Source organism: Onychomys torridus, chromosome 8 (assembly GCF_903995425.1).
Source record: "Onychomys torridus chromosome 8, mOncTor1.1, whole genome shotgun sequence".
In the NCBI taxonomy this organism is placed as follows: domain Eukaryota; kingdom Metazoa; phylum Chordata; class Mammalia; order Rodentia; family Cricetidae; genus Onychomys; species Onychomys torridus.
The window spans coordinates 63,255,481-63,280,115 of NC_050450.1; the positions used below are offsets into that span (position 1 = coordinate 63,255,481).

The 24,635-nt window shown below is 44.1% G+C and overlaps 1 protein-coding gene across 3 annotated transcripts in view; it reads left to right on the forward strand.

Moving 5' to 3' along the window:
• Smg6 (SMG6 nonsense mediated mRNA decay factor) overlaps nt 1-24,635 on the forward strand; it is a 243,503-nt gene that overhangs the window by 106,955 nt on the left and 111,913 nt on the right. For all 3 annotated transcript variants that reach the window (XM_036196843.1, XM_036196845.1, XM_036196844.1), the window contains exons 11-13: nt 9,800-9,916; nt 13,157-13,325; nt 24,354-24,555. In XM_036196843.1, coding sequence (XP_036052736.1) covers nt 9,800-9,916; nt 13,157-13,325; nt 24,354-24,555 — 488 coding nt within the window. The remainder of the gene's footprint in view (nt 1-9,799; nt 9,917-13,156; nt 13,326-24,353; nt 24,556-24,635) is intronic.

Below are 24,635 nucleotides of genomic sequence, written 5' to 3' on the forward strand. Positions count from 1 at the left end.
CAGAGGTAGGAGGACCTGTGTAAGTTTCTGGCTAGCCCTCTCTCTCTCTCTCTCTCTCTCTCTCTCTCTCTCTCTCCACACACACACACACACACACACATACACACACACACACACAGCTTGGGGTGAGGGGGTTAGGGGAGCTGATGAATGGCTCCTTGATTAAGAGCTTCCAGAGCACCAAGCTTGGTTCCTAGCAACCAAATGGCAGCTCACAACTGTCTTTAGCCCCAGTTCCAGGGGATCTGACACCCTCTTCTGGCCTCCACAGACACCAGGTATGAATAAAGTACATACGTGCAGGCAGAACACCCATACTCATTAAATAAGTAAGTGTAAAAAATTCTAAAGGAGGGGTTGGGGATTTAGCTCAGTGGTAGAGCGCTTGCCTAGCAAGTGCAAGGCCCTGGGTTCGATCCTCAGCTTAAAAAAAAAAGTAAAGGAAAAAAGATGGGGCAAGAAGAGTAGAGAAGAAAACCATTTCTTTCCTGTGAGCCTGCACTAGGGGTCACTCACCTTCTCCCTTGCTTTGCTCTTATCTGGACTGCCTTTCTTGTGAGCCTGCAAAGTTTAGAAGAAGCTTCTCTGCTCATCTTGTCTACAGAAATCTTTCATGAGGGTTTTTTTTCCCCCATTTCATTCATTCATTCATTCATTCATTCATTTATTTTAATTGCGCTCATGATATTCATTAATTACTCATGATATTAATTACATTTGTGATATTCATTGATTACATTCACAGCATTCATTCAATAATTATATTTATGATATTCATTAATTACATTAATTGTATTGATTTGTTATGTTTATGATATTATGTCCTGATATTACTGTCCATTTGTGGGGTTTTTCCATCACACAGATTAGAGAGTCTGTACTTGGGAAATCATTGCTCTATAGTCCTTTCTTCTGTATTCTGAGATAACGTCTAATCTTTCTGTCCCTACTTTCATGAGGTTTTGTTCTGTTTGTTTTTGAGACAGGATCTCACTGTGTAATCCTGACTGGCCTAGAACTTGCTGTGTAGTCTAGGCTGGCTTTGAACTCCCAGAGATCCACCTGCCTCTGCCTCCTGAGTGCTAGTATTAAGGACATGAAGACTTTTTTTTTTTTTTTTTTTTTTGGAGTCATAGTTGCATTGAAGGTACAGTTTACAGAAGAATTAACAACTGCAGCGTTGGGTCTTCCAGTCCATGAACATGATGTAAATATCTCCAGTTATCAAGATCTTCTTTGACTGCTTTCCATCAGCACTTTGTAATTCTCAGCATAAAAGTTCTACACGTTGGCCAGGTGGTGGCGGCGGTGCACGCTTTTAATCCCAGCACTTGGGAGGCAGAGGCAGGTGGATCTTTGTGAGTTCGAGGCCATCCTGGTCTACAAAGCGAGTTCCAGGAAAGGCACAAAGCTACACAGAGAAACCCTGACTCGAAAAACAAAAACAAAACAAAACAAAATTCTACATGTTTCATTAGAGTTTCATTTTTTTTTTTTATTATAAATGGTAACATGTTAAAATCTCCACATTGTCATCATCTCCGTGTTATTTATGTAGAACTGTAGTTGAAGTGGTCTGGATTTTGTGTACAAGGTAGGGAGAGAGGCATAGTTTAACTGGGGAGTTTGAGTCACAGGTCTTTGAAAACCACATATGGAACCAGGCTATGGTGGCGCATGCCTTTAATCCTAGCACTGAGGAGGCAGAGGCAGGTGGATCTCTGAATTTGAGGACAACATAGAGAAACCCTGACTTGGAAAAACCAAAAGGAAAAGAAAAGAAAAAAAAAAAAGAGAGGAGGAGGAGGAGGAGGAGGACTCGATATGGAAACAGTGTGGGCACATGAGCAGACAAACTGGAGTTGAAGTGCCAGCTGTAGTATCACTAGCTTTTTGTCTGTGGATATGTCATTTGAACCTCTTCTGTCCGATGTCAAAACAGGAATAATGCCTCCTCTACAAATGCTCAATAAAGTTTTGAGATAATATATTTAAATTCTGTGTGTCTAATGAGATCTCACTGTATCTTAGATATTACAACACAGATCTATTTGTCTTAGACATCACTCCTAGCTGTGATAGGATTGTACCATGCATAGTTAGGCCTGCAGATGAGAGAGGCAAGTGTGCCTGCTTGATATGAGCAGTACAGTTCTTGAGCCTCTTCGTGGTTTGGGTTGTCAAGGCTGTAATATCTTGGCATAGCTTTGCCCTCAAGGAGCTTATAATCTTGTTGGTGAAACATGCCACATACATAAAATGCTAAGGTAAAGTTTTGTCTATTATTTTCCAAATCCATGGGACACACTGTACATCAGAGAACATTCTCTCTCAGGGCTTTTACCCTTTTGTGTTTTGTCCATTGAGCAGCTTCTGGGTGTTGTTGATAGAGAATGTGTGAGGGTAAAGGGGCCTATATAGAGATTTAGGAGAAAGGAGTCGTGTGGGGATATGTAATTAATTTTTATACTTTCCCCAGTAAACCATCGACCCTTTTTATGATGTCATGAGGGATTCCTTAATTTTGCAGCTGCTTCCTGATTACGTCAGAGAGGAGCCTCTCACTCCACAGCCTAGAGCTGCACTCTTCCAAGAATTGGAAACAAATGAAGTGCTGAGTATCTAATAGCTTCCACAGGGAGAGCCAGTTCAGACTTCCCAGGCCTACTCCAGCAACTCTTCCTCAAGCATTTCTGACCCCCTGAAGTGTCTTTGTTCTGGAAAGACAGAATTTGGCTCTGAGCCAAGAGTGTGTGTTGGGGATGGATGTCACTCCTTGAGCTACACTTCCTGTCTCCAGGTGTTTGCAGGCCTGGGTCTCTTCCCCTTCTGCATCTCCTTTGGTAGGGTTATCTTTCTTCTGGAGATGGAGGAGAGTACCACACTGGCAGTCTCCTGTTCCAGTAGTCATCTCTTTCATCCCCCAACATCATTTTGTTTTCACTTTCCCTCACCCTCCACCTAGAGGACTTTCCAGACTTACATATGTCACTTGTTTGCTGCTTTGCTCTTTATACAAATTTTCTTTCTTAGTGGTTTTTGAGACAATCAATGTCTCTTGGAGCCTACGTTGGCCCATGTACCTGAAATTGACCTTAAATTACTGATCCCCCGCCTTCATCTCCCAAATGATGGTATTATAATCATGCTCTACTATGCCCTACCCACATAATTATATAATTTCTCTTAATTCAAATGAATTCATGCTCTGTTAGCTGTCTAACTGCCCCTATTACCCTTTTCTATAGCTGCCCTAACCTATTGTAAGTGTTTTTACTAGGTTAATGATGTGTGTATGACTGTGTCTGGGATTGAACCCAGGGCCTCACTTATGCTAGGTAAGTACTCCTCCACAGAACTGTTACGGCCAACCCTTAACTAGATTAATCTTCACAAAATATCCAACCTAGCTTCCTTCAGGAATCTTAAGTGAGTGCTCCTCTACTGTCTGTTGAGGTCAAGTCCGTGTTTCAGCATTTCAGGCTCCTGTCATGCTGTAGGCAGAGTTCATTGAGTATTTTGTGTCCTCTAATCTGCATCCCTTGTATAATGTATACAGTCCTTCCTGTATAACCATCTCTTTTAATGTTCCTATCTTACAGCCCAACCCATAAATAGTCTCTTCGTGAAACCTTTGATAGATAGTCGATGAAATGACTTTCCTTTCTTTTCAGGGACAAAAGGCATCTATTTCCCTTATTCCCCTATGACTAGTTTTCCTCATTGGATTATCACCTTCCCATGGGCAGAATCCTATTTAAATTTCTTTCTTTTTTTTTTTTCTTTTTTTTTTTTTTTTTTGAGCTGAGGATCGAACCCAGGGCCTTGTGCTTGCTAGGCAAGCGCTCTACCACTGAGTTAAATCCCCAACCCCCTGTTTAAATTTCTATCTCTACAATTGCACACCTAGATACTTTTTTTTTTTTTCAAATAATGGGAGAGGTCATTTTAGTAGAAAGTTTAGATGGTCTTTCCCCTACATCTACCACTTTGAAAAGAACTTTTTCCAAAAAAAAGAAAGAGGGTGGGGAGAGAGAGAGAGAGAGAGAGAGAGAGAGAGAGAGAGAGTGTTTTACAGTCTTAGAAGACCCAACAGAAGCAGCAGGTATTCCAGTGAAGACCCATCAGGAGGAAATGTTACTCTCCATGTCCCTCTGGCTGTTCACTTGACTGTACCCTGTTTAGGGATATGTCACAGCTTGCCTTAGACTCCGTTCATCTAATTCTTCCACCATTGTGCATGAGTATGTTGCTTGGATCTATCAGTGTTCCATTCTTCTGACTCATTCATTCCATACTTGAGGGAATAAAATGCCCCAAGGGCAAGAACATCTCTGCTTTTGATCTGGGATATGACTGCCTCCTCCTACCTCCTCTTTAGCCAGCAGCTGCCACAGGGAACAGCAGAGGGGTACTCTCCCTGCCCACTTCCTGTAGACAGGGAGGTTTGGGTGGGCTGCACAGGAACTATGCCAGCCCTGCATCTAACTGGTGACTGACTCATGAGAGAAGCAGCCTGATGTCTGAAAGATACAAAAGAGCCAGCAAATTGCCTCCAGGTGGTGCTAGTTTGGAGGTGGCTGGCCATTCATTTCCCCTGAGAGTAGATGGGGGCAAGGGAATCAGTGAAGAAGTGGTCAGCTGCATTTTTCTTTAGTTATTAGTAAGGCAGCCAAGGAGATAGCTGCTTGTCTGTGATAGAATCACCAGTGAATCCAGTGCCCTCTAACTCCTTCCCTCTCCTGTCAGGGTAGCAGACTTACATATCACTCATCCTGAGTCAGTCTTTCATTAGTGTCCCCATCCTCTTGCCAGGAAGCTGGCTATGTGTACTAAGAGAGTTCTGCTGGTTTCAGTGCTGGCAGGTTTTTTTCTATGTCCAGCCAAACCTCATCCCGCTACTACGGCTTTCTCCAAATCTCTCCCTTACAAAGACTTGGTACCCTATCCCAGGAGTTGATCAAAAGCAGTGATTCTGAGTCACTGTCTCTTGGCTGGGCTTACAGGTCCAAGCAGGTGGGCCCGCCTCTATTCTGTTTCCCTCCTCTCCCCTCCCCACCTCTCCTGCCTCACTCCCATTTCCTGCAGGAGGATGCTTTGCCATCCTGGAGCCATCAGGCACAGCTTTGCTTTGGCAGCACCATTGCACACACACACTGGTGGGAGAGGGGACGTGTTTATCACTTTTCCTGGAGATTATCTGTTTAAGCACTTCTCTGACAGTTACAATAACAAGGGCAGTGTGTTGTGTTTCCAGCAGAAGGACACTTGCTGTTGAAAGATGTATAGCACTAATTAGAAATACATAACATCCGGCCACATGGCAGCCTTCTCCCGGCCGCCCCATTTCCTGATTTCATACAACTTTGACGACAGTTGGTTTATGTTTTCCATGAATATGTTCTCAGAAAAATGAGAAAGTCTCCCTGTTACATAGGAGCAAGAAGAACATTTCTGCCTGAGCAGGTATTTGGCCATAGGAGCAATGGGAAGTATGGTCACTTGCCCACTTGTAGGAAGGAGCAAAACTAACTTTAGACCTCAGCAGACTTTCTTGGTAAGAAATATTTCCGTCTGATGTTCTTAGCCAAAACCATCCCCCTAAATCCTTAAGAAAGCCTGCTTTTGGAAAGAAGGGGAAAGGCTATTTCACAATGTTAATGAGTTCCTCAGCTCATGTCAGCCTCTGCTACCTGACAAAGCCAGAGGAACCAGGCAAATACCAAGGCAAACAATGCCTTTTCCTCCCCACCCACATCATTTTCTGGCCTGACCCAGCCCAACTTCAGGGATATATATGGATGTTCATCAGACTAGGCCCAGTTTCCTACTCCTAAAGTAGGTAGGCTCTAGACTCTAGACGCTATTTTCCTCTACCCACTCTCATAAGAGTGAATACTTACAGAAAGTGGTACCTATGTGAGGCCAAGAACATCCTGAGTATACTACACACTCAGTACATTTTCACTTATAATCTATTAGGTCCATGGTTATCATGGTTACTTGGGTAAATGATAATTCCCCCCCCCCCCAGCTGAGGGCACTAGGCAAGCGCTCTGCCACTGAGCTAACTCCCCAACCCCTGTAAATGATAATTTTACTCAACCTACTAAGAGCTCCTTTAGTTATTAAAAAAAAAAAAACAAAACACCAAAACCAAAACCAAACATAACAATTCTTTGTAGCTATGTTCTCTACTGAATCTAGCACACCATAGATGCTCAGTGTGTGCTTGTCATACCACCAAGCTGTGGAGAACTGGCCTTTTGTTAAGTGTTGTCAGATAGCAAGGCCAGTCTAGGGCTCACCAAGACTCAGGCATTCTTGGATAGCTTGTGATATGTTTACTTGCTTAATCAGGGCAGACTGCCTCCCTAGTTTGTACCTCTTTACCAGTTGAACCACCCAACAAGCAAGCAGTGTGCTTTGGAGCCTCTGCCTAAGAGAGCATGGTGATAGAGAGGTTAAAGTGACATAACCATGCAAGGTGGCTGCTGCAAAACTGCCTTCAGGCTGCTCTCCAGTTCTACACCAGAGGTTCCTGTTGGTGTCCACCTGGTTTTATACCTTACTGCAGTAACCAGGCCAGACTCTTCAGAGGCCACAGATACCATTGCTCTTAAATAGTTCCTTCTTCCTGTAGTGCCTTAGCTCCCACCCTGATATCTGAGAGTAATCCAGTCTGAGATTGCTGTTTGTCATAAAAGTAGAGATGAGCTTGGAGAAAGTAATCTCCCTCTGGCCATGTTTATCTCTATTGAGAATAAACTACTATAGCCAGTTTTTTTTTTTTTTTTTTTTTTTTTTTTTTTTTTTTGGTATTTTGGGTTTTTTTGGAGTAAAAACATCTCCTTCCATTCCTGTAGCCTTTAGTTTGCAGGCAACTTCTTCCTAAGGTGTCTGGTTGATGAGGAGATGCTCATTTGATCAAGTAATTGTTTCAGCTTCCAGGCTGTGGCTTCTACTCATCTTTTCCCAGCTTCCTCTGTCCTGGCTTAATTCCTTCATCTGGGCTTTGTTGCTTAGTAAAAGAGGGCTGCTGGCAGTGGCTGACAAGAATCCTCTCTAAGATAGGATGAAATTGGCAGTGCTGCCGCCTATGGCTGGGGAGCAGGGAGACATGGCAGCTTTCCTTGGGATGAGTTACAGATCTCCCTCTCTTCTGCTCATATCCTTACTTCTCTTGGTTCATACGTGCTTATTTCCTTTCTGTCTCTTTTTAAAAGATTATCACATTTATGCACATGTGTGTGTGCATTCCTGTTGGTGCACATGCTGTAATGCAGGTGTGAGAGCCAGAGAACAACTTTCCAGAATCAGTTCTCTCCTTCCACTGTGTGGATCTGGGGAATCTAACTCTACTAAGTTGTAAGGCCTAGTGACAAGTACCCCTACCCATTGAGCCGTTTCACCTACTCTCTTAAGAGTTTCCTTTCTCTTTAAACAAAGGTTTATCCATAGCAGAAGACTGGGAGTGGTGATTTCTTCTAAGCTTATGGATTGTTACCACTTCTTTACTGCCTGCCACAGTTGAGTTGGAAAGTTAGAGAATGACATTTGGGACTATTGGGCATCTGGAAGATGGTGGAAAAGCCACAATAGGATTGCTTCCCTTATGCTATTAAATATGCTGAGCCCTTCTGAGCAGCAGCTGTGAGCATCTAGAACTTTGAAAGTGGTTTGGGGTGGGCATTGTGTGCTCCAGTCATCCTTGCTCCTGGGAAGACTTAGGAATAGCTTTGGTTGTGTAGTGCTTTCTAAAGTAAATTGGTTAAGTCCCTGGCAAGACTAGCAAGCTCACAGGTCAAAATGTAGATAGGGACAGAGGTCAAGTGTATGGATAATTATCCCTTTAATACTTGTAGTTCTCCTGTGTTACTGAGGGGATTAACAGATTCACTGCTGCTAAAGCTATTGAGCTTGCCCCCATGTCCAACTCCCTGTGCATGCTGGGTGCCTCCTTCTCTGAGGCTGAAGTCGGACTGCTGCTTCTGGTATGTTGTTGACTGCCCTCAAAACTGGATGAAATGACTGTTGAAGAGACCACCAGTAATATGTAGGTAAAGGCAGAGATATGGGGGTATTATGTAGCTTCTATCAAAGACTAGTTCTGCCCATCGACAGAGTGGCTCCTTTCAGTGACCTAAAGCTTGAAGGAAATTAAAGCCAGGATGTAAGAGTGAGAGATGAGGTGCTAGTATTAGGAGCCAGTTACTTTTTTAGTGCTGGGGGAAGGGTGGGAGGAGAGAAGCTAACACTGATCAATACATTATGTGATAAACATTGTTCTCTATAAAATTCATTCATTCATCAAAAGTAGGTTAATGTGCTTTTGTGTCTCATGTGTGCCATCTTAGGATGAGGAATATAGAGGACCTAGGCCAGGAGCCAGAGTTGGTGATCTGAGAAGATAAGTTTTAAATCTGTTGTTGACTGTTCTCCTGCTGATAGAATAAGATCTTGATACCAGAGTTTTACGTTATCAGTAGCTACCCAAAGCAGAGCCTCTATAGCTCCAGCTCATTTTATCCACTTTGAGTTAGTGACGCTTAGGGAAGTGAGATGATGAAGACTTCACACAGGCGAGGGGAATCATTTCTCATCAGTGGTGTAGCCTTTGAGGAATTGCTTATGGTCCACGAAATAACCCCACACCTATGTTCATGCTGGCAACTTTAGTTCATCTTAGTGGGTCATTAAAAACAGAAAAGAAGGTCCATGTGATTCAAATGCATTCATATATGAAATTACCAAAGAATAAAAAATGTTTTTAAAAGACATGAAAGGGAGCCAGGTGGTGGTGGTGGCGGCGGCGGTGCACGCCACTAATCCCAGAACTCAGGAAGCAGAGGCAGGCAGATCTCTGTGAGTTCGAGGCCAGCCTGGTCTACAGAGTGAGTTCCAGGAAAGCCTGGGCTGGAGTCTGGGTTTGGAGTTATAGCATCTAGACAGAGGCTCCCAGTTGTCTGTCACTCCCAGAGGACCCAGTGCCCTCTCTGGCCCCTCCAGGCACTAGGCATGAGGATGGTCTGCACATTTATGTGCAAGCAAAACATACATATAAACTAAAACTTTAAAGTAAAGAAAGTCTAAAAATAAAAGATATAAAAATAGGAGGGGTACTTGTTGGGGGAAATATTAAGGGTTTAGAGGGACTGGTGGAGGCCGAGAAAGGACAGAGTCCTCTCTGTCCCTGCCTTTTCAAACTACTTTATATACATGGATGAAATTATCAATGAATTCAAATGTCTTAAAACAAAATGAAAAATACAGATACAATTGAGTTATTTATACAATATTTTACACCTTTTCAATTATCAGATGAGATATGGAACGTTCAGGGTGGTATGGCCGTAGACATCCTTTTCAATTATCTAACCCTTGAGCATTCTAGAAATGAAAGTATCTTTCTGATATTGCCTGCTTACATACACTTTCTTTGTTAGAAATTTCTATACTGTGTTCTCAAAAAGTACCTAAAATTGATTTGTGTTGATTTTTAAGTCTGTGTAATAATTGATACATAGTTTTTTAATTAAAAATAATAAAATAAAAATTTAAAAGACTTACACAAGGGATCATGTGATGTATCAAGCACTTACCTGTGTGTAGGGCATGCTAGTAAGTGCTCCAAATATAACACAAAGTCATAGAGATCTTGAAGAGAGCTTACTGCCGTCACCTGTACTTTAGAGGGAGAGAAAGAAGCTGAGCAATGTGGCCAGGGAGCCCTTCAGTAGGGCAGCAAGGTGGCATTTGGACCCTGGGGTGTGATGGAGTTTTCTTTGCTCCTGTGCAGACTGCTTCTCAGAGGAGTGTCGCTCTGTGATCCAGGAACAAGCTGCATCCTTGGGTTTGGCTATGTTTTCTCTACTGGTACAGCGCTGCACATGCTTACTTAAGGACTCTGCCAAAGGTAAGCAAGAGGGCCCTGGCCATTGGGTTTTCCAGTTGCCCAACCCTGTCCAGATGAACCTCAAAGTGCTGGTGCTCAGTCTTCTCCCTGCTCTGTAGTTCTTTCTCCCAGCATTCCCCTCTTCCTTTTGTTGCCTTAACCAGTCCATGCATGTCTGTAGTCTAATGGCCTATCAGGCCTTCTTTCCCCTTTGTGGCTTTGTTCCTTCCCTTTTTCTTTTTAGTAGTTAAGAATTTCATTCTACCTATGGGCTCTTGTGAGGTTTTTGTTTGTTGGCTTTGTTTTTATTTTTCATTCATTCATTCATTCATTCATTCATTCATTCACTTATAGACAGGGTCTCTCTCGCTGTGTAGTCCTTGTTGGTTGGAACTCTATGTAGACCAGGCAAACCTCGAATTTACAGATCTACCTGCTTCTGCTTCCTCGGTACTGTAACTAACGGCATGTACCCCCACACCTGGCTTTTTACATGTTCTTGTATCTTTAAAAAGACCTGAAGAAGAACTGGAGAGATAGCTCAGTGGTTAAGAGCAGTTCTTCCAGAGGACCCTATTTGATTCCCAGCACCCACATATTAGCTAACAGCCATCTGTAACTCCAGTTGCAGGGGATCTGATGTTCTCTTGTGGCCTCTGAGGACATCAGGACTGCAAGTGGTACACAGACAGACATGCAGGCAAAACACCCACACACCCAAAAAATAAAAGCAAATAAAAGATCTGAAGACTGAGTAATTAGTTCTCTCTTCCATTTTCTTATCTCCCCAGTGCTAAAGACTAAACAAATTTTCCTTTGTTTTCATAATTTATATTTTGATGCTTTTATATTTATGTGTCTTTTTCATATGTGGTAGCTGCTATACTCACTGTGGGCCCCCAATCTTGAACTCACTGAACTAAGTGGGTATTACTCCCTTGCCTTGAGATATATGGCAGATCCTTTATATTATCCTAGAATTCTACCTTAGATTACTGTAGCTAAGAAAGGTACAACTAAGGTCAGACCTTCCTCTCAGTTCCTGTACCAGTACTGAGAAGCAGCAAAACCATTCTACCAGTGCTGGGATGCCTCCTGCTTCTAGTCTTGCTTTTGTTCAGGGGTAGGGACAATTTTGTGTTTTGAAACAATTTCACAGTTACAAAATAGTTGAGTTTAATGGCTCATGCCTGTAACTCCAGTGAACCTACGAGAAATGAAGACTAGGAGCTCAAGGTCACTCATGGCTATATAGAGAGTTTGAGACCAGACTGGATTGCATGAGACCCTATCTCAAAAAACAAAAACAGGGCCAGCACTATGGTAAAGCATATAAGTCTAACAATAGAGTTTGACCCTCGGAACCCATTTCAGAGTGGAAGGAGAGAACCAGCTCCACAAAGTTGTCCTGCGCGTGCGCGCACACACACACACACACACACGGTAATAATAAAAATGAAAAGAATAATGCAAAATACTTTTTTTTTTCTTTTTTGAGCTGAGGATCGAACCCAGGGCCTTGCACTTGCTAGACAAGCACTCTACCACTGAGCTAAATCCCCAACCCCACAAAGCACTCTTATATATGCTTCTTCTAGACTCCCAGGTAGTTAATATTTTACCATGTTTTTAGTTTGTTTTTTTTTTTTTACCATGTCTTTACACAATCAGGCTTATTGTTTTTCAAACCTATACATGCACAGTTATTATTTTTGTTCTGAACCATCTGATCTTTAATGGCAGGTGTGGTGGCTCTTTAGATCTAAATACTGACTTTGTTTCCTCACACTAAGGACTTTTTAAAATTTTTATTCATTTATTGTTGAGATACTGGTTTCTCTCTGTGTAATCCTGGCTGTCTTGGAACTCACTTCTCTGTAGACTAGGGTGGCCTCAAACTTAGAGATCTGCTTGCCTCTGCCTTCCAATACTGGGATTAAAGGCGTGTGCCACCACTACCCAACAAGGACAATATCTTAACAGTTACCAGAATCTGGGGGCTGAGGACGTAGCTCAATGGTAGAGTATTTGCCTAGTATTTACGAGGCCTGAGTTATGTCCCTAACAAAACAACCAACAAATAAGAACAATTACCAAAACCAGGGAATCAGAGTTAGAGCAGTGGCTCAGTGGCTAAGATTACATACTACTCTTGTAAAAAATATAGTTCTGTTCCCACCACTCATGTTGGGCAACTCACAGCCACCTGCAGTTCCAGGGCATCCTTTTGGCTTCTGAGGACACCTGCAGTCATATGCAGATACCCACATATAGACACACTCAAGTACACATAATTAAAAACAAAATCAATTTAAAAAACAAAATTAGGGCCAGGCAATGGTGGCACATGTCTTTAGTCCTAGCACTCAGGCGGCAGAAGCAGGAGGATCTCTGTGAGTTCGAGGCCAGCCTGGTCTGCAAAGTAAGTTCCAGGAAAGCCAGGGCCATTACACAGAGAAGTCCTGTCTTGAAAAATAAAACAAACAAACAAAAAACCAACTAAATTAGGAAATTGGTGTTGATATAGTGCTATTATTGAGTCTATAGGCCTTATTCAATGTGTATGAATTTCCCTGATACTGTTTTTTTGTTGTTGTTGTTGTTGTTGTTGTTGTTGAGAAAGAGGCCTTTAAATTCACTCTGTAGCCCAGTCTGACTTGAAACCTAAAATTCTCCTGGCTTAGCCTCCTGACACTGGAGTGACAGGCCTGTACTCTCGGGTCCAGCTGTAATGATGTTCTTTGGGCAGTGGTGGGATGGGTTCTGCTCTAGGCTTTAATCCAGGATCACACATTGCATTTAAATACTGTATCTTTTTAGTCTCCTTCAACCTATCTCTCTTTGTCCTTCATAACCTTGACATTATTGAAGTACAAGCCATTTATTTTGTAGAATGTTCTGCGATTTGTTTTTTTCTGATATTTCCTTCTGATTAAGTTCAAGTTTTGCAGTTGTGGCAGGAACTCTGGGGACATCTTGGCACTGTGTTAAAAGTGATGCTAAGAGAATGAGCTGGAGGCTAGAGTGGAGACTTGTACTGGATTTGAGGTGAAGCAGAAGCAGGTGTCTCCAGAGGAAAGCCAATTCACTGGTTTTCATTGTCCTACTTTCAGAGTTCCCAAAGTGCTAGTCTATGGACTCTCTTTTGAGTCCAGCTCTCCTGTGAACTTAGTCTCCCTTTGCTAAGAGTTGGCTGCTGTCCCAGCATGCCAGAAGGGCCATAGCATACATGGGCCCAGTTCTCATACTTTGCCTCTGCAGCTCAACTGTCCTCTCCTGAGGACCAAGATGACCAAGATGACATCAAGGTGTCTTCCTTCGTCCCGGACCTGAAGGAGCTGCTCCCCAGTGTGAAAGTCTGGTCAGATTGGATGCTTGGTTACCCAGACACCTGGAATCCTCCACCCACATCCTTGGATCTGCCCTTGCAGTAAGTTGGCTTGCCTGTTCCTTCTATACTGTGACCGTGGTTTACTGTGTCCCTATCCCTCACCACTCTACCCCACCTAGTTCTTAGTCATTGTCTGCTTCTTTCTAACCATTACAGCTTCCTTATTTCTTCCTCATTTGAACCTTGATTTTTCCATTCCCTTAGCACCTTCCTTGTCTCTGATGTTTTAGGTTTTTTTGACCCATTCTCTAGTCCTTTCCTTTCTCTTGAACACTCCCCCTTTCTCTTGTTCCATAGTTCTCTGTCTTGTTCTTTGTCCTTGTTCCTACTTTCTCATCCTTACCTCACATTGTTCATGCTCACCATCTTTGCAGCTGATGCTTGGGCTCTGGATATATGTTGATGCGTGTGTGAGACTTTGCCTCTTTCTCTCTTTTTCAGTTTTGTTAACTGGTCCCATTTCTGTTCGTTACCTTCTGTACTCGGTGTTTTCCACCTTCTCTTGTGGCATATAGTGTGTGCTGAGGGGTGAGTGGGTGCATCTCTCTCTCTCCCTTCTCTAGCCATTCATTTTCTGTCTCTTCACCTTGCTCTCTCCCCTGTCTCTGTGTAGTGTCTCTAGGGGTAACTGTTGGTGTGAGGTGTATTGCAATGTCCAAGGATGTGTGGTTCTGTGTAGATGGTCTATATAGATCTCTGTGTTTATAGGGCAGTTTTTTGTGGGTTTTGTTGTTTCAAAATAGAAGTAAAACATATCATGGAATTTGATATTTTAACAATTTTTATGTTTACATAAAAATTCATTGGCATAAATTACATCTAGAGTGTTGCACAACCAGGTGTGTTCTTTCTTTGTCTGTGTCTGGATTCAATCTGTTAGCCTTGCCAGTGAGGGTCCCATTTGTCCATGTGTGTCTGTGGATCTGTGAGTCTTAGTGTCTATCTGTACCAAGTATGAAGTTCTGTGTGTTTCTACTTCTGTGTGGTTGTCTGTCTAGGAGCAATTCAACATGCTTGTAATTGGCTGCCTATATGTGTCTGTGTGTATCATTCTGTGGCTATATGTGTCATATCCATATGCTGTGTTCCAGCCTGGGCCTATGCCCATTTATGTCTATGGTTTTTTTGTGTGTGTCCTTGGGTCTGTGTTGGGGTTCATCCATCCCCATAGGGATCTGTTCCAGTGTCTGGATCTTTGTCAATATATTTTTCTTTTCTAGATTTATTTATTCATGCATTTGTTTATTTTATGTATTTGAATGTTTTGCTCACATGTATATTTATGTGCTGCATGTGTGCTTGGTGTCCGTGGAGGTCAGAAGAAGGGATTGGATCCCATGGAATTAGAGTTAAAGACAGTTGTGAGTTGCCATGTGGGGCATTGAGGATTGAATCTGGGTCTTCTGTAAGCAAGAACAATAAGTGCTCTTAACCACTGAGCCATCATCTTTCCAGCACCTCAATATGTTCTTGAAAGTTCATGCCCTTGTCCATGTTTATACACAGATATGATATATTTGTCAATTTGATTGCTTTTGTGTGCTAACATGGATGTTTCTGTTGGAGGAGGAGCCTTTGTATGAGGACTTGTCTATGTCTTCCTGTCTATCTCTACGTGTCCCAACTTGTTTCTACTTGCCTTTTTTGTCTACCTGTGTAAAGCTGCTTTAGGTTTTGGGGGCTTTGTAGCTGTGTGATTATGTGTTTTGGAACAAGTGTATGTACCTAGTACCTTATTATTCATGCCCAGAGCTGTTATGGGAGAAGGAAACACTAGAGGGTAGAGTATGGACACCTTGGCGACTGCCGCTGGGGAACCAAGAGGGGGGTTTCTCTGGACTGGCTCCATGTATATGTATTTCCTAGACTCCTGGGTGACCCACAGAGGGAAGGCTGCCACAGAAATTTCTGCTGGGTAGTCACTGAACTTTCTGTGTGGGCTGTGTAGTCTTGACTCTTCGCCTACTTTCCTTCCAAATTGTTTCCTTGCACCTCACCCCAAGAGGCACCCCCGAACTCCTGCTTTCTCTGGTCCTTCCCTAGCTCTAGCTTTGTAACTGTGTAGACAGTACTCCCAGCATCAGACAGTTCACTTGCTTCCTGTGAGCCCTCCTAGGTTTCCAAATGTGTTCCAGACTGAAATCTCATGAGCAGGGTTGAACCCTGAGTTGGGCAGCTGGAGCCACACAAAAGAACTAACAGACATGCAGGCCAGGGGCAGCTATTTCTCAGCAGTGATCCCTGAAGAGTTAGCATGTACAGTCTCAATTTTTTAGGCTATTAATCTGTAATGCGGATTAGGCAGTTTGCAATTTTGGAGAAAAAAAGCTAGGAAAAGAGACAACTTTCTAAGTATCTAAGCCACTGATTCTGATGTGTGAAGGGCCACTGAGTAGTCTTTTCTTCTGTCAGGGACAAGGAAGCAGACCATCTGTCCTGGAGCTTGAGTCTCTCTGGGTCACCTCAGCCCACATCCACAAATCCCTTAGCTATGATCAACCCATGTCCTGGGCCATCAAATTTGCTAATTCTTCTGTAGTACTTCACTTCTCCCTTTATCTTTCTCTCCCTCCCTCTGCCTTTTGTTTGACTTTGGAAATGTGATGCTTACACAGGAAATATTGGGTTTCATTTGCTTGAGGTGCTGATCCTGTTTTCCCTTTGGATGTTGGAGCAAATGGTCCATTGCTGGTTCTGTGTGCTGCTGCCATCTTTGGACAAGGGCTCAATTTGTAGCTGAACACATGGTCCGAACTACATACATCTCCAGTAGAACTAGAAGGTATTGGGACACATGAATCCTATTTGCTTCATTTGTTAAGAGTTCTTCACAGAAAAAACAAATCTGACCCACTACTATATTGGATGTGACTTCCCAGTAAATAATTTTTTGTGGCTATGGACATTCACTCTTGTGAATCTGGGCAGGAGAAATGTCAATGTGGTCAGGAATTAGGTCCTCTTGTTCTTGTGTTCTCTCTTCTCTCCCTTTCCCCTTCCTCCAATCAGGAGCAGCAGCTGACTGTCTCTGGAATGCAAGTTTAAGTGTCAAGTAGCAGTTGCTGTCCTTGGGTCTGACCCCAAGGCATGGTAATATAAGGACTAAGTTCAGCAGAGCTAACCTGGTCTGACTAATGTTGAAGGTACTTCCATTTTCTAGCCTTACGATCTGAGCATTGGAAAAATGGATTAAGAATTTTACTTTTCCTCTTTTCTAGATTGTCCTATAATTGACTACCTGCATACTCCCATTGAGGTCATTGACAAGCTTTGGTGGCCCTGTGCCTTTCAGACTTGGTCTTGTACTCATCCATCCTCCATGAAGACCTTTTTTCTTCTTTTTTCATTTGGTCTGTCTGGTTTTTGAGACAAGGTTTTGCTTTATAGCCCAGGCTACCCTGGAACTCACTATGTAGTCTGGGCTGGCTTCAGGTCACCAGACATGGCTTTTATGAAGTCTTCTTTGAGGCCATAGGGAATGACATGCCTAGATAATTGTCTAGAGGTCAAAACCAGAACACCCATGACTCTGGAAAGTTCCTTCTTGCTGATCTTCATTTTGAAAGGTTAGGAATGCTCTCTAGGGAGGAAGAAGGGAATGGCTTCCACTTACTGCGGCCCCCTTTGCTTGCTTTCATTGGTCCTCACCTACATTTCTTTTCTGAAAAGACAGCTTTCTCTGATCTTACAATCAGGTGACCAGATAGTCTATATTTCCTCTTGCATTTCCTCTAGGCAACCCACTCCCAGATGATCCTTGTGACCTGTTGGATCCTTGCTTCATCTTATCCCCTTCATTTGTTACACTCCTTCCTTGTATGGTTAGATATTCATGGCACACAGTCTCTAACTGTCCTAGGGCATTCCAAAGCTCACCATTGGTCTTCTTGGTTCTCTCCTCTTTGCTTGTGTTCCTCATCTTTCTGGTGAGATCTGCTGTTCCTAGGAAGGCACATAGGATGTGCCTTAGGATGACAGTGACAGATCCTCATTAGCCCTAAGGAACTGGTCAGGGACTGTTTGCGAGCCACTTGCTTCTTCCCCACAGTGGCATTTGGTAGGTCTGAGTCAGCATAGAGGTAAGGATCTGTTAGGGGGTGTAATAGAATGGCTTCGTATCCCCGGAGATTTTTAGTGCAGGAGCATTGTAGTGGGCTGTGGCAAGTGACTTCCTTGGTCATTGTAAAAAGTAGTATAGAGGTTTTGGTCATTTTAGAACAGACTTTAGTGTTTGGAGGGACCACCTACTTGACTGTCAACTAGCACAGTTTCTTAGTTCTTCTACACCAGCACTTTTTTGAGGCAGGAAAGGCAGGCGGCTGCTTTCTACTTCACCAAGTGACCAGGAGGAAAGGTGTTAATGTCAGCCAAGGGAAGAGAAGCTGAGCAGCAGTCTAACATGAACCTAGACATAGGAACTCCTTGTATCCCAGGACCTTGGGCAGAGCCAGGGCAGTGGGACAACCTACCTCATTTCACAGTCTCTGCTGAAGCCAAATCTTCCCTCATCTTGATCTCTAGTTCTCAGTAAGTGAAAGAGTCAGGGGACTTTGAGAACATCCAAACCTAGCCCAGCTGTGGCAGTTGGTTTATTGCTTTCAGCTGGTACTTGAACCCAGGTCCTGGTCTTGGAGGCTTTCCCAGGTTTAATCCCCAGAGCTTTCTCTGCAGCTGTATGACACTGTGCTGACCCCGAGTGAGGATAGGAAAATAGAACCAGTGCCAAGCCAGAGTCTCTTTTTCATTTGGAGTCTGGCTGTCTGCCCATGACCAGGGTTACATAATGGGAAACATAGCTGGGGCTCTGGAGAGCCCGAGTTTCACCAGGCTGCCCAGACCTTCGCATTCTGATGCTATATATCTTCCTAATTGTAGCTCGGATGCATTTATCACACTGTTGGATTGGAGTACTGTTTAAAAAAAAAAAATCTAGAAATTCCTGGACTTGCTGCTTTTCCATTGCTTGTCCTATACAGTCTGCAGAGCATACTTGAAAAAACTCCTAGAGAGCCCTCTGGGGCTCCATCATCAGAGAGAAAAGGGGCGTGTCTTTGGGGAGCTCACATATGTTGGCCTTGTAGATGAGATAGAAATTCTTGAGTTAAAGCAGCAGCTAGTTCATGCACCCTCATAGGCAGCTTTGAATGAGAACTAATCCCAAATCTAATCGGCAGCCTTTCAAGGACACTTAATATGTCTTCCCAAAGAGCATTTTAGGAGGTCACTAAGTAATAGTCCATCAGCACTTCCCTGAAGGAAGTGCTGGTGACTGTGGGAAGCCCCTTTGCTACCCTGGCTCCCCACCCAGTCTCCCTGGCTCCAGTTTGGGGCGTCAGCACTGCAGCCTGGCACCAAGGGGTTCCTCTTCCTCCAAGTGCTGAGTATAGGGCACACATGATCTCTCCCATGGTAGGAGCCTCTGTCTTCTCCCCACTTCTCCCACAGGACTCTTTGTGAGAGGAAGGGGTGTTGGTCTAAGGCTTTTAGTCTGACCCTAGCAGGGCACAGCAGCTGACCCCAGGGAGAGACTTCCAGCACTGGGCTAAGGTTATTTGGGTCCAGTGTATGCTAAACTGAGAAGACGTGTTGGAGTGGTTACAGCTAAAAGCTTGAAGAGGCAGGAACCGTGAGAATCCGCACCAGGGAGGCAGCCAAGGGTTTTACTCAGGCCATGGAGATGTCAGGATCCCCTAGGGGCTGCTTTTTCCCAAACCCAGTGCTGATGGGTTTAACACACCATAGTGATGTGACAGAGGCTATACATACGAGTATGACTTGAGAGAACTGAAATCAAATAAGGCTATGACCTAGATAGAGTTTGGGGTATGACGATAGGAGAGACACTTTGGTACTTGAGAAATCCTAGGATGAGGCTACAGTGACCTGTTACTGACTGTGGAGCTCTAGCTTCACTGCCTCGAAACAAGGAAAAGCTTATCTCTTGCTGTAGTACAGCTCTGCTAGACAGAACTGATCTAGGACTGGGCATTCTTTCAAAGTACCCAGTGGACTTCTTTTGTATGAACTAAGATTGTTGAAGGCATAGTCTTCAACTAGGTCCTATGTTCTTATGCTTGCCTAGTAGACATCTCTTGTTCATGGAGCATGGTATCTTGCTGCCTGTCTTACTTCCTGGAATAGTGATCTCTTTGTATCGTGGCAGCATCTAAAACTCAAATTTTGTGGTTCCTGTATTTTAGGGAAGGAGCTACATCTCCACCCTTTCATAGAGCCTATTGCAGTTCCTAGCACTGAGGTTCCAGAACCATATACTCATCCTACTGCAGACAGGCTTTTGACAGAACTCACTAACATTTAAGCCCAAATATTATTCTTTTAATTTGTTAGGTTTAGATCCCTCTCTGCTGCTAGCTGCTCACACAAGCTGTTTCTGCAATCGAGTGAGAAGTATTCCAAGGCAACCAGGGTCTTATGTTGTCTTTTAATACAGTGAGTTGGGCTCCCAAACCCAGCAAAGGGAAATGCATATTTTTTTTTTTTTTTTTGGAAGCTGAGGATCGAACCCAGGGCCTTGCGCTTGCTAGGCAAGTGCTCTACCACTGAGCTAAATCCCCAACCCGAAATGCATTTTTTAAAGCAGATAATGCACATCTTCAAGCATTTGCTTGATAGTTTTTTGGTTTTTGTTTTGGTTTTTTTGTTTTTTCCTTTCTCAATGAGTCTGTACTGAGTGAGCTTTCCACTTTCTTGTACCTACTTTTGTACCATCTTGGCTGTTTCCAGATCTCTTCACCCCAGGAACCCAAAACCCAACTCGTTTCCCATCTGTACTACTTCTCTGATCTTCCATAGCTCTGAAACACAATGCAGGGCTTCTTCTCACTCAACTCTTTCCGGGTTTGTTCTGCAGCTGTGGAGTTTGAATGTTAGTGTTTAAACAAGCTGGTATTACACAGGAAATGGCCACCTCCACAGGCCCCTGCAGGCTTGTAACATGGGGTCATTGTACTTGATATTAATCACCAGTCAGCCTATTCCCCCCAGTAAAAATATGAAGACGTGTGTGACTGCTTAGTCCTCCTTGGTCTTTCCAGAAAGACTGAGCCCTGGCCAAGCTGTCTCAACTTGTTGCCCTTCCCTAGTCCTGCTTGTTGATCTCTAGGACAGGCCTACCTGACTCTTTCCCTGGCAGATAGCAGAACTGACTCCTTCTGAGCATCAGGCAAGGAAATGATGGCTGTGGTATACCATGCCCCATATGTTTCACACCTTAGTCTTGCAGGGCATATAGTTGTTGTATAGCATCTTCTGTGAGAGAACTCCAGAACTTTAGGAACACAGAAAACTCTGGACCCTCCTCAGAGCAAAGCTTCTTAGTTCCCTGGACCAAAGAGCTTTTCTAATGCTATTTGCAGAACTAACCCCAGCCTGAAGGGTTAATCTGATTCCCCAAGTCAATATCCTCCAAACAACCAGCCAAGAGTGTGTGTTGGTTCATTTCTGTGAAATGTGTTTCCCCAGTCACCTGGGCTGGCCTGCCTGGGCTGCATTGTATCGGCCAGCAGCTGCACTGCACTCAAACTGACAGCTACATTAAACCTTGGAATTCTGAGGCAATAAAAAGTAAATTAACTCTTATTTTTTTCCCTTGCTGGTGAAGTAAGTGAATGCATGTCTGTAGTGAACCTTGGTACTGAGTGCATACCTCTAACTAGTCATTGCTGGTCTGTCCCAGGCTAGGATCTGGCATTCAGACTCCAGCCAGGGGTCTGCTTTCCTGGTGTGTGGTGTGTTCTGTGAGGTTGGGCCAGTGGGTCACCCTCCAACTGCTGATCCCTGCACACTAATCACACCCCAGCTGCTGAGAGACTCCCTTGCCACCATTCTGGGAGCCATAAATGGGTTTATTGAACACAGTTTCATAGTCTCTGGCTGATTTGTGTCTGCTTGGTGAAGAGTGTACCCTAACTTTAGTGAGATTGTGTGGACTATGGTGCAACCCCAAAATATAAGTTGAACCAGAACAATCCAGAAGAATTTGTCTTAGCCAAGCATAGGAGCATACACATGTGATCTCAGCAGTCAGGATCACTGAGGCTTTGAAGCCAGTCAGGGCTACATGGTGAGTTCCAAGCCAGCTTGAACTAAACAGTGAGAGTCCCCACACCCACTTTCCCACCCTCCTACCCACCTGTTACCCTCCAGTCCCATTTTCAAGAAAAAGCTGAATAGGAAGGGGGGCAGAGGGAATTAACTGAACCCCACAGTATTCTCAAGTGTCTTCAAGCTTTCGTAGCCATAAGCATTTCATTTTGTTCTCTTCTACCTTGGGGCCCAAAGGCTGCTGTGAGGTGAAGGTTAGATGGCACGTCTTATTGGGATAAGGAAGAAACATGGGAAAAATCCAAGCTGTTCCCCTTGTACTTAGACAGGAAACCGTTGAGCTGTGGAACTGACCTCAGCCCAGTGGCACAGTTGAAGTCAGCCTCCAGAGACTCATCGTCCTCTTGCAGGGATTAGCTTTTTAGTTGAGGCGTCTCACCTGGGCTTTTGGGTCTCCCCTTTGGTTGTCGTTAGTTTGCTGGTTGTCCATTTCCCATACCTTTGTCACAGGATGGCACATGGGTACCAACAAGATCAGGCTGAACTGACTGCAAGATTGACTTTTCACTGAAGCATTTTTATATATCCCCTTAATTCTGATCAGTCTAGCTTGACCCTTGGAACACTTTTATTTATATTTCTGACTTGGGAACTTAGGGCACTTCCTATATCTTTTGGCACCAGCCGCTTTCTTACAAAATCAACAGGGTAAGAACTCTCATCACTGCAGTGTGTCATAAGGTTTTGGCACAAGGTGGGTGGTAATGGGCAAAAGATAGGCGTGGGCAGGGGTCCCTAGTGGTGGCAAGCCGTCTCTGGGAGGAGTCAATTTTGGTTTATCTGAGCCTTAGGGGACAGGAGAGCATGGTAATGAGAACCACATGGTACCACATATTTCTTCTTCTTGGATCCAAGATGGTAAGGGTGGGAGGATGAGAGGGATGTGGGGCCTCCCACTGAGGAAACTGTGGGTGATTTTCTGCCACCTCTCTCTGGCTGGGGATACTGTTGCCCACACCCCCATTCCTGACTATGTCCTCAAGCAGCCTTGACCTGTATAGCACCAACTAGGGCCTACAAGCCAAGAATTCAGATGGGAGACTTTTCACCTTCTTCCTTCTCACTGGCCTTTTTCCTGTTTATTTTCCAAATTGCTGCTCTGCAGCCGAGCAGTGCCTGTTGGCCAAAGCTCACCAAGCTGTGGGATCAGACTCAGGCAGTGGGCTCAAGTGGCCAGCAGGGCACTGGGGGAGGAAGCGGGGAACTGGAAGAGCCTCCCTGTGTGTCTCCCATGGGCAGTGCTAACCTCAGAGGCAGCCCTGAGCAGCCCTATCACATCCGGTGCTTGTCTCTGCAGCCGGACCGGAGGATAAACTATCAGAGCCGTGGGGCAGTGCATCATTCCTCTTATTATTTTCTTCTCTGCAGATGGGGTCGTGGAAAGTTCAGTTCCTTTTAACCCTCAAAGTTCTGTTTATTCTACAGCTGGTAGCCTGAGTGCCGTGTTTCCCATTACATCACAGAGGAGCCCAGGCAGATTTTTGCACAGAAACGTGTTGCAACTGTTTATTTTTTTCCATATTTAAACATTTCTGACAGTCAAACTCAGCTGAGCCAAAAGATGGAGCTTTGTGAATGAGTCTGCTTGATGGTGTCCATGCAGAGGGGCTTTAGGAAACTTGTCCCTCTGGTGGCTCTCCCCAAACGGTTTCCTTTTCCTGGGCAAAGCCTGGGAAGTCAGTTACTTCTGCAGTACACGTATGTTGATTATGTGCCGTTGTGTGATTAATGGGACTGTGTTCTGCCTGGTTCCCAGGACGCTCTTGAAAACAAGATGTTTCATTTCATTGCCTTTCCTTAGTGTAGTGATTACACCAAATAAACTAGTTCAGTCCCCTTCCACCTGGGGTCGGTGTGACAGCCCCTCCTTCATCCCCAGTCCACAGTCTCCCTCGTGTGTTCTTGTCATCTGGGGGTAGGGATTGGATGACTTAGGTCTGAGACCCTCCCTACCAGGTAAGTTCATGGACCGTACCCCTCGGAGATTTCAGGGTGACACTTGGAACTTCTTGGCATATTGCCTCTTTGTCCTCCTTCTCTCCTGAAGAGTTTTTTTTTTGTGTTTTGTTTGTTTTTTTACAACTCTCCTAACATTTTACACCTCAGCATCTGTAGGGTACCTCCTATATTTCACTCTCCTGGGTTAGAATCTTTTCTGGAGAAAGTGAGTTATATCTTGGAGTTTTAAATGGAGAGATAGGTTTTGTGTTTTGAGCATTTCTTCTCAGGTTCAACCAGAATCTGGTGATGTGGGACCAGGGTGACCAACCATCCTGGTTTATATCAGACTAAGGACTTGTGGGATGTGATAATTTTAATTCTAAAACTGGGATGTTCCAGGATGGTTAGTCATCCTGTGTCTAATGTACGGGTGAAAGAATGAAGAAGGCATGCGACAGTGAAGTAAGCAAGAGGCTTTTCCCTTCCTGGGCAGATACTGGCAGGACAGGAAGGGGGATTGTCTTGGACATGTTTTCATTTTACTGCTTTCATATAGAGAATACATTTATAAAGTATTTATAAGAAGGAAACCCATGTGACTACACAGTGTGACTGCTCCCAATGTGGCTATGGCTGAAGGAGAGAGGCTAGTGCCCAGTTTGTTGGTTGACTGTGCAGGAAAGGGACTTCTGGGAGCTGCCTTAGGCACTGGGTGCCAGAGTGCTTGAGTAAGTGACCTGCATTAGACAACTGAGTCTCAAAATTCTTTAACCCCCTCTCTGGTTAGGATTAAAACTCTCCTAATCAATTTCAGGTTTACATAGAGCAGTACACCCCAGATGGCTCATGGGCACAGCTTCATATTGCATTTTTGATAGTATTTCTTGGCAACTTCCAGCCTTACAGCTTTGGTTGCAAGTACCTCTCTGTTCCCAAAGCACTAAGATCACTTTCACTGATCTCTTTAGAGCTGCTCTTCTTTTCTCCTCTTGTTTCTCACAGGGTTGCTGTGGATGTGTGGTCAACACTGGCTGACTTCTGTAACATACTGACTGCAGTGAATCAGTCTGAGGTGCCACTGTACAAGGACCCGGATGATGACCTCACCCTTCTTATCCTGGAAGAGGATCGGCTCCTCTCTGGCTTTGTCCCCTTGCTGGCTGCCCCTCAGGACCCCTGCTACGTGGAGAAAACCTCGGATAAGGTCAGCCTCAGGCCAAACATCCCTCCCCATTTACCCGTTCTCTTAATTCTCCAGACTTTTTTTATTCTTGGGAAGTTTTT